We start from the raw sequence: 18,855 nt of genomic DNA on the forward strand, positions 1-18,855 counted from the left end.
GGGGCAAGGGAAGAGAGGTAGGAAGATTAAGAACAACAGACTCATACTGCCAATACATTACACAAAAAGAAAAGCCTGAATGCAGCTCAGACACACTGCTTCTCCTCTATTCTCTAAAGCAAAGCATTTTGCCTAGATATTCCAATGCTCTCTTACATGCTCTATATGCCTGTTTTTCTACTCCTCTGATTTGACTCATACCATTTTGTTCTATTAGATAAAGACCACATGTACAAAAGACAGTATTACCAGTAACTTCCTTTCTCTGCTCTTTATAGCTAGTTAAGTTATAGGAATGAAAGGTTTACTAACATAAACTACCCACTACATTACAGACTTCAAATGCCTGAGAGTCATGCCCAAACATATGTTGGTCATGTTCAAATACATCCCCCTGATGACTGTCAGTGTCACTATCACTGCTACCTTGGATTCAGAGAAAGGTGCCTGTGAAAAATACTTTGCATTCGACATTCGGATAAAGGTGTCTGCATGTATCAACTGAGGTTAACAATTTCTGATGGCTGATTCCAAATTCCAGTACTGAAATTTGTCGCTGAAGCCAGAGCTGCCATCATGGGTATATGCACACCTTTCCTTATGAAATAATTAGGTAGCTGCTAAGCACAGTGGTGCTGACTGCTGTTTAAGAAAGCCGTGTCTTCTGTGACAATACCAATGTAAGATATTCCCATCATCCTCTGCCAGATACTGCAGGACAATCCCAAGTTCAGCAACAGCTCCCTAGCAGTAAATCAAATCAAACACAACATCTAGACTAAATAACTTTCCACTGGGAGGCAGCAAATGCACTTTTCACATTGTCAGTGCCACATTCTTTTTCAGCTGCCTATAAAGTCCAGTTAATTCTGACAGTCCCTTTCTGGACTCAATAAATACAGTTAACTAAAATACAGGCCTAGGAACATCAGCAAGTCTTGAGTCAGTTCAAGTAGGTCCACCTTTTTACACTCCACTGAACTGCAGGATGCTTATATGACAGGGTACAACTCTCATATTGTAAGTTATATTCCTAACTCCATGACTTCCCAAATTTACAAAGACAGAAGTCTCCCTCTCCATTGCACAAGCAAATTATATGCTTTAAAACACACATGTGACTGGCAATTAATATCAAGACATCAGCATAACCAAGAAGAAACATCAGGAAAACAATTTTCTTACTGAATCTAATCTCTCCTCTTGATGCAAGAATTGAGCAATATCTTCAGGGGTAGTGCCAAGCATTCCTTGTTCTTGCAGGTACTGAATCCCCCTCTTTGGCTTCTTATTGAACCTGTACAATCAAGATCAAGATGGAATGAAGAGTTAACTCTCTTACCTATGCACAAAACCATAAATGCTTTAACAAAGAAGATTAAATAAATTTTGGAGGAGAGATCAAAAATCTGTACGTAAGTATTTTCCCTTTATCAAACTGTGTATCAGAAAGGAGTAAGTTATTCTTGATTATTCCCTTCATCAGACGATGAATTTTTACTCCTGTGAATGGCCGCCTCTTCCTCTTTCTTATGTAAATGCCCTTATGGCATCCAAGCCGATCTCACTAAACAGAACTATTATTTATTCTGATTTTCAGTTTCTGCTCTTCCTTGATCTAACAAAAACAAACTAGAATTCCGTGTTTATTGTACATTCCAGAACTGTATATTCATGTATACATATGAATATGTATGTACATATACATATAAATAAAATGCATTTTGAAGTGTTATCTTCAGGAAAAAAAAAACAAACATACACATCAGCAAATCAGCAAATTCTTGATCTGGAAAGGAATAATTATGCTTTGTTGCTCTTCACTTTTGTCTCTGTGAATGACTCTCTATATCCGTGAGTTGCCTATAAGAATGGAAATGCACTACACAAGGAAACAAGTGACAGAAACTGAAACACTGAAGGTCTAAGGCATATTTTTTCAGAGTCTGAATACTACACTACAGAAAACTTCTAGTTCTGCTTAAAGTGATCTCAATGAGGAGATGAGGTGACGAGTCTGAAATCACATGGAAGATTCATGTCAGAATCCGTGAGCAATGATATTATCCACAGTTCAAATTATGAAAAAATAATGAATTAGGAGGAGACTATTTCACTTTCACCAGTAACGTGTACAGCAAAATAGGTACTATTTAACTGATTACGTGAGTTCAATGTTCTTTACATACCAATTAAAAATCTTATTTTTAGACAAGCAGGTCTGGAGAAAAAAGAACAAACATTCAGAGTACTCATCTTCTAGCTGTGAGGAATTAGGTTAACACAAAACACTGTTGACAGGCTCCAAAGGGGACACCATTCAGCACTCTTTCACCAGAGGAAGTGCTGTTACATCCAGAGTTTTTTTCCTAACACAAGATGAGTATCTATGAGGAGAAGGAAGAAAAACCCAGGAATCTTCATAGTTCCAAAAGAATCCACCCTCCCATGGGTGATAAAAGGCACTCACAAGTCAATTCCTTGTTCTATTATTTCCTTTTGTTGCTTTAGGACCTCAAACTGCTCTGGGTTGTCAGTGCCAGACATCTGCGTGCTGTAGCTGCCAATTCCTGATGAAGCAGTAGAATCCAAGGAATTCAAGCTTCCATATCTGTTAATTGTCTCAGGGTGTTTGGTTTCATTGCTGTCCTGTTCTGTAGGTTTTTCTTGCCCTACAAATTGAAAGGATTACATATGTAGGAAATACAGTACATTCAAGTCAAAAGAAATCGAAATCAAGTCAAAATTCTTCAAATATTTTTTATTTTATTTTTATCAATTATTTTTCAAATCCTCTCTAAAGGCTTCTAAAAGTTATAACAGTTATCATCAATGATATATTTATTTTTCTATAAATACTCTGGTTCTGCTTTCATTGGGAAGAAAAGCAGAAAATCACTAGAGTGCATCAAGGAGGATTCTTTCATTGTATCATCTATTTGATATTTCAACTTAAATTACACCTATACTCTATAGTATTTAGGAAAAAAAACAAGAACAACTTAGAAATCTAGTTATAGATTCTTTTATTCTTAAGATGGAAGTTACCTTTGACACAAAGCAAATCACAATGAAAGTTTCTGAAACAGAGCGCCTAAAAATGTTTATGATCACACATGCCAAGTAGCTGGTGCTCTCACTCAGTTCAGTGACAGTAGTGCTAACCACCTCTAAGCTTCCACTTCCACTTTGTTACTTCAACTACCAAACTAAACTCTGAACATAAAAATTCTGGTATAACCTTAATAGTTTCAACCTGGCCTGAGATGAAAACAAGAATAAAGCAAGTAGTGATTCAGTTTCTTCACTATTTACAACAATGGACGTTTCCTAGCTATACATTAATAAATCAGAGAATCATAGAATGGTCTGGGTTGAAAAGGACCACAATGATCATCTAGTTTCACACCCCCTTGCTGGTGCAGGGTCACCAACCACCAGACCAGGCTGCCCAGAGCCACATCCAGCCTGGCCTTGGATGCCTCCAGGGATGGGGCATCCACAACCTCCTTGGGCAACCTGTTCCAGTGTGTCACCACCCTCTGAGTGAAAAACTTCCTCCTAATATCTAACCTAAACCTCCCCTGCATTAGTTTAAAACCACTCCCCTTGTCCTATCACAATCAGCCCATGTAAACAGTCATACCCGCTCCTGTTTATACTCTCCTTCCAAATACTGGAAGGCCACAATGAGGTCTCCCTGGAGCCTTGAAAAGAAAAAAATCACCCTCCATCCTAGTTGCTTAAATAGTAATTAAATCAATATGAAACTAAAGGCATTTCAAATTACATTTTAAGGTCTTTTTCAAAGTTAGAAATATGTGAAATGAAAGGATTTAGTAATCTCCAGTGTAACAGCATTATAGGAATTCATACAATTAAGACAGACGAATCATACAAATGACACTAATCCATGCATGAGGTTTTACCAATCTGGAACTAGAAATATCAAAATACTGTAGAAATACACTAAATTCCGGTGGCAACTCTTTACTAAAACCATAAGAAAGTCGTCTCATGCCTTACCAAGTGTTGTCTGAGAATTGGGATTTACATACTGATCTTTACTCCACTCCACCATGCATTTCAAGATTGATACTAAGCACTCCAGTCCCTTCTTCCTCAAACTTAATTCCTAGGAAAAAAAAAAAAAAAGAAATACATTAGTGGAACAAACAGCTTCGTTTTATCATTTCAAGAAACATGGCATTTCATAAGTTTTTTTGTTGTTGTTGTTTTTTGGGGGTTTTTTTTTTGTTACCTGAACATTGGACATGCCAAGTTCTTGGCTACCTCTTCCTTGAGCAATCTTTGATAGGTCATTAACCAGCCTTTCAAATATATTTGCTGCATTTAAGTCACAATCATAGTTCACGTAGATGTCCACTACACTCTGGGCATCTATAAACAAAGTGACATTGTGAAATCTGGAACCAAGACTACATCATTCAACAAAAGTATAGTTTTGGTTTTCAGCATAAAAATGTAAAAACTGTAACAAAGAAGATCTTAGTACCTGCACATATCCGTGTCAGCGTCTGTATAACCATCCACTTATGATCAAATGAGCTAGTAGATGTTTCCAAGATATACAGGAAAATTTCTTTGAAGAAAACCTAATATTTCAGAAAGAAGAAAGAGATCCATTACATGCACTGTACTGAAATTTAATGGCCAGTATTCCAGTACATTATTCTGAAAACACATGGATAACTGAAAAGAAGCATTCTAGAAAAACAGGAGAAAATAAAATAAAGAAAAAAGGTAGAAAATATAGTTTGTGTTTCCTATGTTCAAATCAGGACTTCAAATTAGTATTTATGTATTTCTGGACAGCTAAAAACTTGTTTTGTATTCTGATCACTCAAAATCAGAAGAGCCAAGAATACTGTGAAATACTCAAAGTCAATATAGCCTATCGGCAAATCTGAGATAATTTTAGAGTTCAAAATCATTTAAGATTTAGAAACAGACATTACCCACCACAAACTATTTTCTCTACAAGATAATGATTGGCACACATGTAAAGAATGGCAAATCATGTCAATTAAAAATATCAGTATCATTAGAAGGGAGATATCCTGATACAGGAGGATCACTATACAGCAGCATTAAAGAAGTACTGGTCAGACAGCATTAAAAAAATGTAACACATCCATTAACAGAAGTTCACTTTCTGAAACAAATATTAACTTTTCCTGAAATTACTTCAGTGCTAATGTTTTTGTTCAGAAGTATGACTATTTAAATTCCCTCTCAATTGGGTCCTCACCACGTGCATTAGTATTTTAACCTGAATAATTTCAACTGGGTATGCTTAGAAGGTACAGCAGGCTTTTTCTCACTTCTAGATCAAAGACTAGTGTAAGTGGAACAAAATTTTAAGCAATTGAAAACACTCAGAGTAATGTGGTTTTATTAATAACTTTATGGAATCCAAACAGAGGAAGACAATTTTAACATATGTTCTGCTATGAGCAATTCTTAGTTTTGGGGAGCTGGAAAGGAGTGTAAAGGCAGAGATAAACATCTTAAGTACAAAAACATTTCAAGCTACAAGAGAAATTAGCTGCACAGTTTGCATATTTTAAAGACGCTTTAGATCTCTATGCTTCTTACGTGGAATTTCTGCTTCTAATATCAGCTTTGGAAAAGCATATTGCATGATGAACAATTTCTCGAAGGTGTGCTGATTACATACCTTTAATTAGTTAAAAATAGTACTGAGCACTATGTCACTTATGGCAAATCATGTTATAGAGCTGAGTTTTTATTTCTAGCATATAAAAAATTAAACTGGAGAAGAGCAATTTTTTTTTCATTTGGTCAAGTGATAATAAAAAAAGTGCTAACTTATTCACCATCACCAAAAGACAGTGATGGTTACACACAGTCCAGTGGCACTCAAAATTCTTTGATACCTAAGACCAGATTTGGATGAAAACCACAAAGCAAAAGCAGGAGGGAGACGGGAAAGTATGCCAGAATTAGCCATACATTACTGCAAATACATCCAGTGACCCGTTTAGAAATATAGTTACAACAGAATTCAGAAGAGACCTAGTATTTAACTGTCAGAGGACTTTGTTAGTGGAAAATTTAAGTCAAAAGACCAAGGGAGGTTAGTCTTTCGACAGAATCTGAAACTACTCTTTAAAATATGCCAAGAATATCTTGAACAGATGATGAACATTGCCTCAATCCCAAAATCTATAGATTTTACATACTGTAAATCAGAGCATATGGCTCTCCTTACAGCTCCAAGACAAAAATTGAATGTGAAGATATCGACTTGTCTACCCACATCTTTTGAATAACCTTTAGGATCAGTAGCTGCAAGAAAATTCTTTACTCACAATCAGGGAATAGATTTCTTGAAACCATACTTTATAAGCAGATATTTAGCAGTAACAAGTATAGGAAAACTAGGTTCTTCCTCTGAAGATTTCGTGAGACATCAACTCAAACAGTGACATACATGGATGAAGAAATGCGTGAATTCAAGGTCTTTGTAAGTAGAATATTATCTACATCTCTCAGCATCTTTTCACAAACTTGACTTCCAGACTTACAAGACTACCTGTAAATCAAGGCATGTTTTGCACAGTAAAATTTATTAGTTTATGTAAATGTCTACTTTTAACTGATGAAATGGCCTACTTCTTTTCCAAGACTTCATTTTATGTTCAAGTTAAAATACGATGGTAATTTTTTTAAATAGTCCTCCTTAGAAAAATTTTCCCATCCATTTTCCACTTAACCACTTAACTTGACACTGCTTGAAGTGCCACTTCTGATGTTACAAAGCAGATCTTACTGAATCTGTAACTATTTCAAAGTAAATGTTGACATTTTACCCAGATATGATTTCAAAGATATTTCACTAATTGCCACTGGCTGAGAAAGAGTTTCTGCGCATGGACAGATCTGGAAAGTCTTGCACAAAAGCTGGAATTCAGGAAGAAAGAGAAATTTCTTTAAGCAACGCTAAGCTACATATAAATATAGACAGAAGCAGACTTAGCCCACCACATCTTTTAAATTAGGAAGCCACGTAACGTACCTCTATTTGCATCTTCAGATGAGTCTTAAAGTTTGAGAGAAGAGTAAGAAATATGGAAAGTGAAAGTTCAAAAACTTCTGGAACTGATGAGACTCCATTTTTTGACAGTGCAACACAAAGATACTGCTTAATAGCATTAATAAACATCTCATTTGTCCTGAAGACAGGCCCTGCGTTTTGTAGAATGGACAGAAGCAACTGTAATGAAAGAATCTTTGACCGCAGTTCATGAGATCTGGAATAAATCAAAACAGTAGATCAGCCCAGTAATGTACATGAAACAAACATGAATTCGAAACAATTTGTTTCCTTCCACTACTACTGAGCCACTCTCTCTTCTGTAGCATGGCACATCTAATAACAGTGACAACAGCACGCAATGCTATCCTTTCTTAGTCAGAGCACAAAGTACTTGTTTTTCTGCTTTAATGGCACTCTGAAGATCTCATCTAAAAGATCCATTCCATCTACAGAATCTTGACTACCAAAAACTGACTAGTGACTTCAGGAATTCTCCTTCGTTTCCACCAGCATGGAAAGAAAGGTAAGGACCATAATGAAAAGAGCCTTAACCTACTGCTTCTTAATGCATCTATTTCCTCTAAATATATTATTTCACACTATTTATCAATCACTAACCCCATTCCACTCCAAGTGCAGCAAAAATACATAGTTTGCCTATTTTAAGTGTGGCATTAGCAAAATTGAGCAACTATAGCATTGTCAAGAGTTCCACAGTAACAATGTGCTTCATACAGACATCATGCATGACATCAAGAGTATTGCTGGCACACAACCACACTGTGCTTTGCAATGAATTGCAAAAATTTAACTATAAAGAGAATTTCAAATGTAAATTAAGTATTACATATTGACTACTTCCAGAAAGTGTGAACTCATAATCCAATCCTCATTTGTGGGCCTTACTAATTCTGTGAGAAAGTATAAGAAGCTTACTTAATTTTACGAAGTTTAAGGACTGAAATCTAATAAATAAGCCTTCAGGGTATTTCTTTCCCATCTTATTTTACTCAAGGGGAAAAGGAGACAGTAAGTTGCAAAGAATGCAATCTTGATGTCAACTTGTGATTTTAAGCTAAATCTCCATGCCCGGTTAGCCAGAATTTTAAAATATTTTCATTAACATTTCACAGCTAATTTCTTTGGAAAGCAATTTTTATAGAAAGGAGGATAATTTATTTATTATCACAGATATCCTATTCTCTCTTCCAATTACAGCATGTTTGTAATAATTCATAAAGCCATCAATGCCACAGAACCACAGATAAATTCTAGGCACTTCTCCAAAGTCAGAACATCTCTGGACGCCTTTGCAGATAATCCCTGTTGTTCTAAATGCCACTTTGTTCTAGATGAAGAGCCTTATCAGCTCTACAATGAACATCAAGGATTTAATTCCAATGAGACGTGCTAAGTACCTTAATGTTGCCGCCCTTCTAGAGTGAGTTAATCCTTAAAGCCTTTGGTAAATTGATACATTCTTAGATCCAGAGTACCAACTAAAAGACTTTCATGGCACTTCCTGGAAGACAAATTCTCATAAAGGGTGAGGAAAAACCTCATGCCCCAATCTTCACTCCTGAATATCTTGATTTCCTGTTGTGCCTCAGAATATAACAGTTTGAAAAATGTTCTAGACTAACCCTTCAAAATCATTTGTACTGCACGGTAATTTTCAGGTTATTAAACTCACCACACTACTATAAGTGATTAAGATACACTGTCTTAAATTCATCTAATTTAGACGTTAGATCTTGGAAGAGTAAAGCTGATTTTAAAGAATACTGAACCTCTGACTTCAACGGTGGTCATTTGATAGTTTTAGTATGTTAGAAACGAAAAAGCAATCCTCTTTAAAATTGTCACAAAATGTTCCTAACACACCAAGGTAGAGGCAAACAGATTCCATAAGACATGAGGAAAGCCAAGCTCTTTGCCAACAGACACAGTGATACTGTCACTCAGCCATGAAGGAGAACATTTTTTTGTTTGTTTTCCAACAAAGAGTTTGTTAAGCCAAACTCAAAATAGGATATCTTCAGTCAAAGGGTAAGATTTTCAAAACATTTGTGTTTTAGTTTAAAAAAAGCTGTCAGAAGCATTCAACCTGAGCAAGAAAACAAAATGCACCATAACACCAATTTGTCATAATGAGTACCAGTTCAATGCGAAGCATTCTGTATACATAAGGGCTATCCAACATATAAGAGAAAATCGGTGGGGTACAAACAAGATCTTTACAAACTGATGAAAAGTATTAGACAGGGGAGCTAGGAAATACACAACGTACTTAAGGAAATGAGGCTCTGTATTAAAAGAACAGGTATTATTAAGAAACTTCTGAAGAGTAGATGGGTAATAGCAGATGCTTTCATTAAACATATAAAAACGCATTAAAATCAAAAAGGACCTTCTTAAAGGTACAAAAAAACCTTTTAGTAACACAGTATTGTCAAAAATATTTAAATAACTTATTTTTATTTTCAAATTTAAAAAAAAAAGATTAATTATGAGAACTCTCAATTCTACTTACTTTGGATCTGGTGGTCCATCTGATAGGGGCTTCATGGAGAGTTTACACAGTGACCTGAATACAAGGAAGGCATCCTTTTGTAAAATGTGGGAAAACTTAGCACCAGGTGTAGGTCCTGAAGAATTTCCAGATTCCTAAAGAAGTTAACATATTTCAGTATTCCATTCTGCATTAGCAGGTTGTGTAGGGAAATCCCCACCTCCTAGCAACAAGAAGTTAAGATATTATACAAATACAACCAGTTAAAGATTAAACTAAAACAAAAAAGGATTCTGCAGTACAGTTAAAATGAATGAACTCTGTAATAATATATGCTATCTCAATAAAAAGCCAGAATTACATTGAAGACTGTCCCTGAAATTACAGACTAGTGGGAGATGTGGAGTTCGTGAGCTGTCTTGGGCTGAGTGACCACAAAATGGCAGAATTTTCTAGTCTTGGCACAGGAGGAGGGCTAGTAAAACTGCTCCCTTGGACTTTCTGAGGGCAGACTTGGAACTATTCAGGACACTGGTAGGAAAGGTCCCCTGGGAATCTGTCCTGAAGGGTAAAGAGGTCCAGGAAGGCTGGATGCTCCTCAAGAAGGAAGTCTCAAAGGCACTGTGCTGTAAGATGTGCCAGCGGGGAAAAGACTGACGTAGATATACAGGGAATTTCTTCTGAGGCTCCATGAGAAAAAGTGAGTCTACCTCTTGTGGAAGACAGGCAACTCTGGGAGAGTACAAAGAAGTTCAGAGTATATAGGGAGAAAATTAGGAAAACAAAAGCACAGCTTGAACTCAACGTGGCCACTGGGGTAAAAGAGAACTAAAAACTTTTTACAAATATATTAACAGTAAGAAGAGGGCTAATGACTATTTCCATCCTTTACTGGATGTGGCACAGAATGTGCATGAGGATAGGGCAAAGGTTGAGGTTCTCAATGCTTTCTTTACATCTATCTTTAGAAGTCAGACCAATTACCAGAGTGTCAGGAACATGCGAAATGAACCCAGAGTGCTGGCTGATACTTAGCTGAATGCAAGCCAGTAGTGTGCCCAGGTGGCCAAGAAGGCCCACAGCATCCTGATTTGTATCAGAAATAGTGCTGCCAACAGGACCAGGAAAGTGACTGTTCCTCTGTATTCATCTCTGATGAAGCTGCACCTCCAGTATTGTGTTTAGTTTTGGGCCTCTCACTACAAGAAAGACATTGAGGCCCTGTAGCATGTCCAGTGAAGTATTATGAGTAACAAGTATTATGAGGAGCAGCTTAGAGATTGTTTAGACTGGAGGAGACTCAGGGGACACATTATAGCTCTCTACAGCTACCTGAAAAAAGGCTGTAGTGAGGTGAAAGCTGACCTCCCACATAACTAATGAGAGGATGTGAGGGAATGGCCTTAAGTCGCACCAAGGGAGGTTCAGGTTGGATATCAGGAAAAACAACCTCTCCAAAAGAACTAGAATGGGCTGCCCAGGAAGGGGACTGGAGGCATTCAAGAAACATTTGCACACTGTACTAAGTGACATGGTTTTGGGGGGAATTGCTGGTGGTAGGTAGATAGCTGGACTGGATGATCTCGGAAATCTTTTCCAATTGTGATTATATCATTCTATAGGGGTCAGGCTTAAACATGGCACCTTCTGAATAAACTGCCTACTTACTTTCTGGAAGTAACTGCAGCTCAAGAAAAAATGCTTGACATTTCAATAGAATGCAACTGATTTCGTATCTGCAGCAAGATACACTAGCAAAACTTCTGTCCTATGTTACACAGCCCTAAAATCTTGCAGTTTTGTGCTGTTGTTCCTGATATAAACAAAATGTTAATATTCCACTTGTATGGCACACATGGCATACATTTTTAGCTTACAATCTATTCTCCTCAAACATGATTATTCAGTACACTTTGGTATCAATAGATACTGCACACATGGTATCTGATACAACACTGGGAATGCATTTCCAGATCTTTTTTGTTAATGAAAACCAAATCCCATCACACAAAGCTTTTCATCCTAAATCACTGCAGAAACCTTATGCTATAAGCTTTGAATTCGTACTTATCATGTGAAAAAAGCATATGAAAATTACATAACTATGTCTACAATAGGTATATACCTATTTAATGCTAGTTTCAATGTTTCTCAGGTGCATTTTGAAAAACGGAGTAATTCTCTCCTCTTGAAACACTGTTCCATGCTGCAGCTAAAAATATGGTAGCCACACAATAAAAATAGGCATTGAGTATAAATATTTTTTAAAAATAAATTTAAACAGTGCACTAAAAGGATGTTTAGAATGTGAGTTAGTACTTATAACTCATCTGAGTAAAATATTTTATGGAATTACATCAAATATTTTCTGTATAATCACTGGGCAATACTTAAGGCGTTCTGCTTTTTTTCAGTATTTCCTAATTTATACCTGCCTGTACCTGAGTATCATTGGAAGAGACGGATAATCTGTCATCCGGTAAAGATGGTGTATAAGCAACAGAAATTGGAGTCCCTGGAATTCCATTTGCCTGAATGTTTTCACTGTCACTGCCATCCTCTAATGTTACAATTGTTCCATCACCACTTGCACTTTCAGCAGATCCTTCTATATCTAGCAGAAAAGAAAAGATGTAAAAACTAAAACAAATGTTAAGTCAGAGCACAAAATAGAAAAAGCATACATTTAAAACTTGAACAGTAGAAGTACTAGAAGCAAAAGTGTTTTAAAAAAAATCTTAAGGCAGAATTTATATGGCTCTATATAACTCAGAAACGTCCAAATAATTTTTAATAATGAAAATTACAATCAAAAACAACTTAGAATTTGACACTGCAGATTTACCATTCTGTCAATTTTCCAGCAAGTACTGGGAAATACAGTCACAGATTTTATACACACTTTTCAACAAACTGCAAAATTTAGTGTTTCACTGCTATTACAGAGATGGCCAATTTAGGAAGAGGTTATTTGGGAACAAAACTAAAATAAAACGATTTTTTCTTAAATATCATTAGTATTCAATAGAGAAAGCATAAATGTATGCAGGAGATCTTGCCCATTTTATAGCTAAATAACACACAGCTAAGTCAGACAACTGAATGGCTTTTCTTTAGCATATATTATTAAACAGTGATGAATTTTAGTTAAATATTTAGAAGTTTTAAAATAATTTTTAATGTCAAGACTCAGACTGCATTCATTACTAACTAGACAGATTATTAATATAGTACCTCCAACTACTATGTTCACCATTTCCTGCACAATACTTTCTACTATTTCTTGTGCCTTCTCTTCACATTCACTGCTTTCATCATCATACGTTTCTCCGTCAGCTTTAGAAAGATCTTAAAAAAAATAATAATAAAATAAAAAAATCATAAGAATATTACTGAGAATTTTGTAAACTATGGAAATACTTTACTTTCATTTATTACTTAAAAAATTCAATTACAAATCTATTAATAGCTGGGTATACATTAGAAAAACAAACTTGTGTTTGAATGTTTTGAAAACAGTATTTGCACAGCATAAACATTCCAGTGTTTAACTAGTAAACAGTACTTAATACACAGGCCTTATGCCAATAGGAGACAAATACATCAATTCTGTATTTTCATGTATGTTAAACACTGAAAAGTTGCTGGCTTTGAAATGTTATTCTCAAAACTTTCGTAACATCAGACAGGGGCAAAGAGATATCTTTGCTAAAGCAACTAAAAGGACACATAAGACTAAATACTACTTGTGATAAAATTTAGCAATGATAACAAGGACTAGAGGCAATTATTAGGAACGATCTATATGCTTGACTCCAAGTTTGGGAGACAGCAAGAAAAAAAAAAAAAGACAGTCCTCAGCCTTTATTTTTACAGACCTTTTCCCTCCCTCCATGAAACAGAAATACACACTGATTACTTTCTGCTGCTGTGGCTTGGTCAGCTTCTGTCTGCTCATTTTCAGCACTAGAAATATCAGATCCATTTTCTGTCTCTATATCTTCCTGAAGGTTCTTGTCCACATCATTCGTGTTGTGGTCAAGCTCTCTCTCATGTTCTTTAGACAGCTGATCAGCCTGTGTTGGAATATGCCGCAACGGAGGTGACTCAGGCTCATGCTGGCTTACTGGAGACTGCTGCAAATGGTGTTGTTGCCTGTGTCTTTCTTTTTCCATCTGTTTGGCTTCCTGAAGCTAGAAATACATTGCAATTACACATTAATTTTATCATCAAAACAGTGAGCTGTACACATACTTCATATGTGTACATGAAATTTCTATAGGCTCTGCTTACACAATGCCTTCATAAACTTAAAATATTACTTGCATTATTTCAAATAAATATAATATCATGGGATTAATTTTCTTTTTTAAATTAAGTTCTCACTAAGAGATACACTCTGGAATATTTAAGATTAATTAAAGGAAAAACTAAAAGCTAAAAAAATAAAAAATAAAAAAATAAAAAACACACCAGCACACTGACTGAATATCCATGAAAAGTAACAACAACACAACAGCACAAGACTCGGAGTTAAAAGCGAAAAGAAGATCTACATTTCCAGAAAGCTGCAGAAGATAGATCCTCAGAAAGATGTTATCATGCCAACTTAAAGCTGAAAGACAAAGACCCTTATAATTTTCACAGCTCCTCAGATTGGCACCCCTGGCAAGAGAACAGCATCTGTAATTTGTCCAGTAGACTAGGACAACATTCTTGAAGTCAAACCAAAGCAGAGTGAACTCTGAGGTGATGCTCTAAGGACTGGCTTTCTATCTCAAATGAACTTTATGTGCACTAAAGTTCTACAACTATTTACATCATTATTTTAGCTAGTAGGCTCACAGTCCTTTACTCTTTATGCTTAAGGCTTTCTACGTTGTATCTTTTGAGGAGCTATAAATTCCTGAGTAGACACCTAGAACTTAAAACTTAGAAACCTTAGAACTTTCAGCTTAAGTGACTTCTCCCTTAAAAAAGTCACCCTGTGCCAAACAGGCAAAAGTGCTTATCAGTTTGCATAAATATGAGACTTACGGTTTGGCAAAAACAAAGATTTCCCACTTAGCATAGTAACAATCTTTTTTTTTTTTTTTTTTTAAGTTAAGTTACTTAAAAATAGAGGAACTATACAGATTTCTCAAAGCATCTCATGTTCTCGTTGACTCTTGTTATTACTTATAAATATGACACACCAAATCTCTGACTGCACTGTACAAATAAGCAGTTGCTTCTGAGAGGGAAGTGCAAACTTCAATCCACTCTATATACCCAAAGAAAAATGAGTTTACAATGATACAACAGAACTCCTTTTAAAACTAGCTAGGAATTCAAGCAGCTCCCAGTCTGAGCACCTACTTTTTTGTTGTTCTTTTTTCAAGTGCATTAGGACAATTACTCTGCCTCACCAATCTTCATTATCAGCAGAAGCAGCCACAAGACTCATGCCAGTGTCCCAGCTGACCACTTGTAACAATTGCAGTGACATAACAGTATCTGTCAGTGATCATTCCATGGTAAAATGTAAAACTAAATAAAATGCAATTGCATTATTGGGAAGGGCTTTGTTTTTGGTGGTTGGTTTTGTTTTTGTTTGTTTTTTAAATCATGGATTACTTCTTCAGTGCATACCATCACAAGAACATCTGAACATTTCACTAACACTAAATTATTCTGTATGTATGTACTCTTATGGAGGTAGATTGCCATTTCTTGACAGACTGAGAATAGAAACTGGAGTCAAACACATTTATTAAATAAGCAGCTCCACTGTAAGAATTTTAAACCCTTTACAACACTCCTCCCTCCAAAATACATTTAACATCATTTTCAGAGAACAAAATGCAAAAAGAAAAATAGAAGTCACCAATCCTTTATGAAACATAGATAAGTTAGCAAAGTCCATACGATTTAATGACAAACACAACTTTCAAGCTGCTTTCTATATAAAAATGCTGAGATACTCACTGCTTGGTTTTCCATACGTGCAAATATGACATTCAGCATCTGTGTCAGAGTGGCCTTGGCTGTGGTTTGATTTATGAGATTTTTGCTTGCTAGATAGATATTGTAGCATGTTCTGACAGCCTGCAGCACTGTTCCTTCGTGGATTTCTATATGTTGAGATGTCACTGCAGTAAGTAAAGCCTGAATAAACAAATATATGTATTTTCCAGTCAGAATTTTTCTTTTCAATGAAACAGATTACAAATGAATAAATATCAGTTTTGGATTACTTGTTAAATAAATATGTATCTTAAACTCCAGTTTATTAAGTTTTCCAGAGAATTCTGTAGCTGTCCCAGAATATCACACATACCAGTTATGTTGTATTTAATATTTTAATCAATGTATCTAGAAAATACAAGCTTTTAACATCAAGAAGTATCCAATGGAGTTATCAAGTTGTTAATAAAAACCTAAAATTGCACCTGAGGACTAAGTGCAAAGACACTCTCAAAAGCATATGCTGAAAAAGAGAAGGGAAGCAGAAGAGCCTTGCACAGATCCAAATAATCATGCATACACTGATGACTGTACTCCAGTAGAAGGTGACGGAAAAAAGTTGCATTGAAGACTTTGACAGAGTTAAATTACACTGAACGTTTATGGAAAGGAACAGAGAACTTGAAGCCCTGGAAGGCTAGCACAATGGAAAGTTTCTCCTTGGTAGTTAAAAACAGAAGGCACTTCAAGTGCTGTGTAACTTATTCAAATTATGTCTAATTACTTTTACAGAACCTCTCACAGCATTGTCAGCATCTCTGTCCACACACAGTACCAGAAAGTGGAGAAACGTGCGTTCTTCAGTCGAACAACTAAAAACCCTGCACAGTCTAACAAGGAAAACAAACGAACAAACAAAAAAAAAACAAAACAAAGAGAGATGCATCTCACTGCACTGCAACTCATAAGATCTGAGTTCTACTTCTGTACATGCAGTTGCTTGAGGTCCCTTCTTTTTCTACCTGTGGTACTTCTGCTTTCTCATTGGTAAAGGCACACATACAGATGATGGTACTTATAATCTTCTCTGAACGGAATACATGACATGACCAAGAAACAGCATCTAATGCTATAATCTACAAACTAGTAGTTCCTAAAAGCCCACTAGAAAGCTTTTATTTAAAAAGAAAGATGATTAAAAACAGCTCTATAAAACTAGCTAAAGAGAAAAATGACAGAGATAAATAAACTGTACAAAACAGCTTCATTAAATACTGGTACTTTGCTTCTTTTCCTGCTCAAAATTCCTTTTACATTTCACTAGTCTTCTGAAAACCAGGAAGTGATAAGTTGAAATTCATCAACCATCCTTAATTCTCGCCCTCTCTCTGTTTAACACTTCAGTTTTTGCACAGAACTTATAAAAACTCTGCTCCTGCTAATAGAAAGTATCATATGGGGAAGATGACAAATAAAGGTTGCAACAAAATTAAGTACCACGAAAATAAAGCCAAAATCTATTTATATATTTAAACCACCTGGCCCTTCCCTTTTTTCCCCTACATATACAGGTTCTTATGCTGGCCTAACTCTATGTATTGTATTATCCCTTGTCTTTCATAAAGCTTTGCGCTGAACTCTCCCTTACTCCTAGGAGTTCCTGGGGGCTTTGTGAGACTTGCAAGTATTGATTTAAAACATGCTGAATCTCACAGTAAAAGCTGCACATCTCTCCTACGTATATGTATGTTCATGTAACATACCTACACATTCTTTACCATGGTCACACTCCAACTGCTGACTTTTCTAGCTCCTCCTTACACATTCGAGCAGCAAATACTCCACTTAAAAATAGAAGCCAAACAAATGGAGCTCAGCCATAAACAGAAGACGTTTTTCTACTTTTTCCAAGCACTATTACAATATGCCAGAAACAGCTCATTACAGCTATCCTTGTTAAATTCAGGTAGTTAACAATTTGATTTTATAAAGTTTGATTTTAATTTTCACTGCAATACAAAGTCTTAAGTCTTTTACATCCCTTAATAAGAGAAAACACTTACTAGTAGAAAAGTTTGACAAGGCTACAGATAGATTATGCACTCTTTTGTTTTAGTTGGCTTAAAAGCCTGAATTTCTTAAATTCCTTCCATACACATTATGACTATTAGAGCTTGGTTTCTTACATACCAATTGATAAGCAGATCATGAGGCAAGAAACATGCATACATATACACACACTCATCCTGACAGTCCAACATAATACCACAAACTCACTGAATAACTCAATCCTCTTTCCAGACCAGTATCTACTTCGCAGCTACCAAACTGTTAATGAGTTTGGTATGGCTACAGAGGTTCTGATAATCACTCCACTGGGTTTCCTTCCTTTTCAGGCACTGGAGAAAACAAACTCAGACTGCTATACACATCTGTAAACTGATATGTATTTTTTAATTGGATAATTTGTTAATATGCAATTTAAACCCATCTCAGTCACAATTACTTTATATCTCAGTGCTATTTCTTCTAGTCCAATATCATCATCTAGCAGAAATACTTCCAGTGAACATGAGATAAAGGTATTTTACAATGTTCCAGTGGCAGCAACCTTCTCTCTTGACAGTTTTCACTAAAAGTTTGATCTGATTGCATAATGTCCTAAATAATGTCTCCTTATTCCATATCACAGATGAGTATAGCCTTACCACAGATGATGTGACAGCTAACCCTGAGAAACAGCAGGCAATCAGCAGGAGCTGGAAAAGCAACACAGTGACCTGCAAATAATCCAGGAGACTCCTGGAATCCATTGATGATAATTTCCAGCTCTAGGTATTGGACAGACCAAACCAAGAGGTGAAGGGTTACTAGAACTGATGTTCACCAATATGGAGGAGACTAAAGAGCTTCTGAGTGGAGAGAGTCTGAGCTGTACTCTGGCTGAGTTAATGATCTTGAAGGATAAGGGCCTTCTGAAGAGAAGAGTTGGGATCCTGAACTTCAGGAGAGTACAATTCCACCTGTTGAAGGAATTACGTGGGATGTCCTGGCATCAGGCCTAGAAGCTCCTTACTGATACCCTTCTGAGAAAACAAGGGCATTCCATACCCCAGCAGATGAAATCAAACCGAAGCAGCAGAGAACTAGCACAGCTGAGCAAGAACCTGCTGGTCAAACGGAGGGAAGAAACATACATATAGCAGATGTAGGGATATGTGGCCTGGGAAGAATACAGACATGCTATCCAGACATGAAATGGTATCAGGAAAGCCAAGGCACTGGAACAGGCTGCCCAGAGAAGTTGTGGGGC

The 18,855-nt window shown here is 36.2% G+C and overlaps 1 protein-coding gene across 1 annotated transcript in view; it reads right to left on the bottom strand.

The window, feature by feature from the left end:
* The window catches only part of LOC100543767 (brefeldin A-inhibited guanine nucleotide-exchange protein 1), a 56,645-nt gene that overhangs the window by 29,542 nt on the left and 8,248 nt on the right, over nt 1-18,855 (bottom strand). Inside the window, exons 4-14 of the mRNA XM_019614353.2 lie at nt 15,564-15,743; nt 13,516-13,789; nt 12,831-12,944; nt 12,038-12,210; nt 9,618-9,751; nt 7,064-7,298; nt 4,517-4,616; nt 4,262-4,401; nt 4,027-4,135; nt 2,471-2,672; nt 1,186-1,297 (exon numbers count right to left, since the gene is read on the bottom strand). Coding sequence (XP_019469898.1) covers nt 1,186-1,297; nt 2,471-2,672; nt 4,027-4,135; nt 4,262-4,401; nt 4,517-4,616; nt 7,064-7,298; nt 9,618-9,751; nt 12,038-12,210; nt 12,831-12,944; nt 13,516-13,789; nt 15,564-15,743 — 1,773 coding nt within the window. The remainder of the gene's footprint in view (nt 1-1,185; nt 1,298-2,470; nt 2,673-4,026; nt 4,136-4,261; nt 4,402-4,516; nt 4,617-7,063; nt 7,299-9,617; nt 9,752-12,037; nt 12,211-12,830; nt 12,945-13,515; nt 13,790-15,563; nt 15,744-18,855) is intronic.

Source organism: Meleagris gallopavo, chromosome 3 (assembly GCF_000146605.3).
Source record: "Meleagris gallopavo isolate NT-WF06-2002-E0010 breed Aviagen turkey brand Nicholas breeding stock chromosome 3, Turkey_5.1, whole genome shotgun sequence".
Classification (NCBI taxonomy): domain Eukaryota; kingdom Metazoa; phylum Chordata; class Aves; order Galliformes; family Phasianidae; genus Meleagris; species Meleagris gallopavo.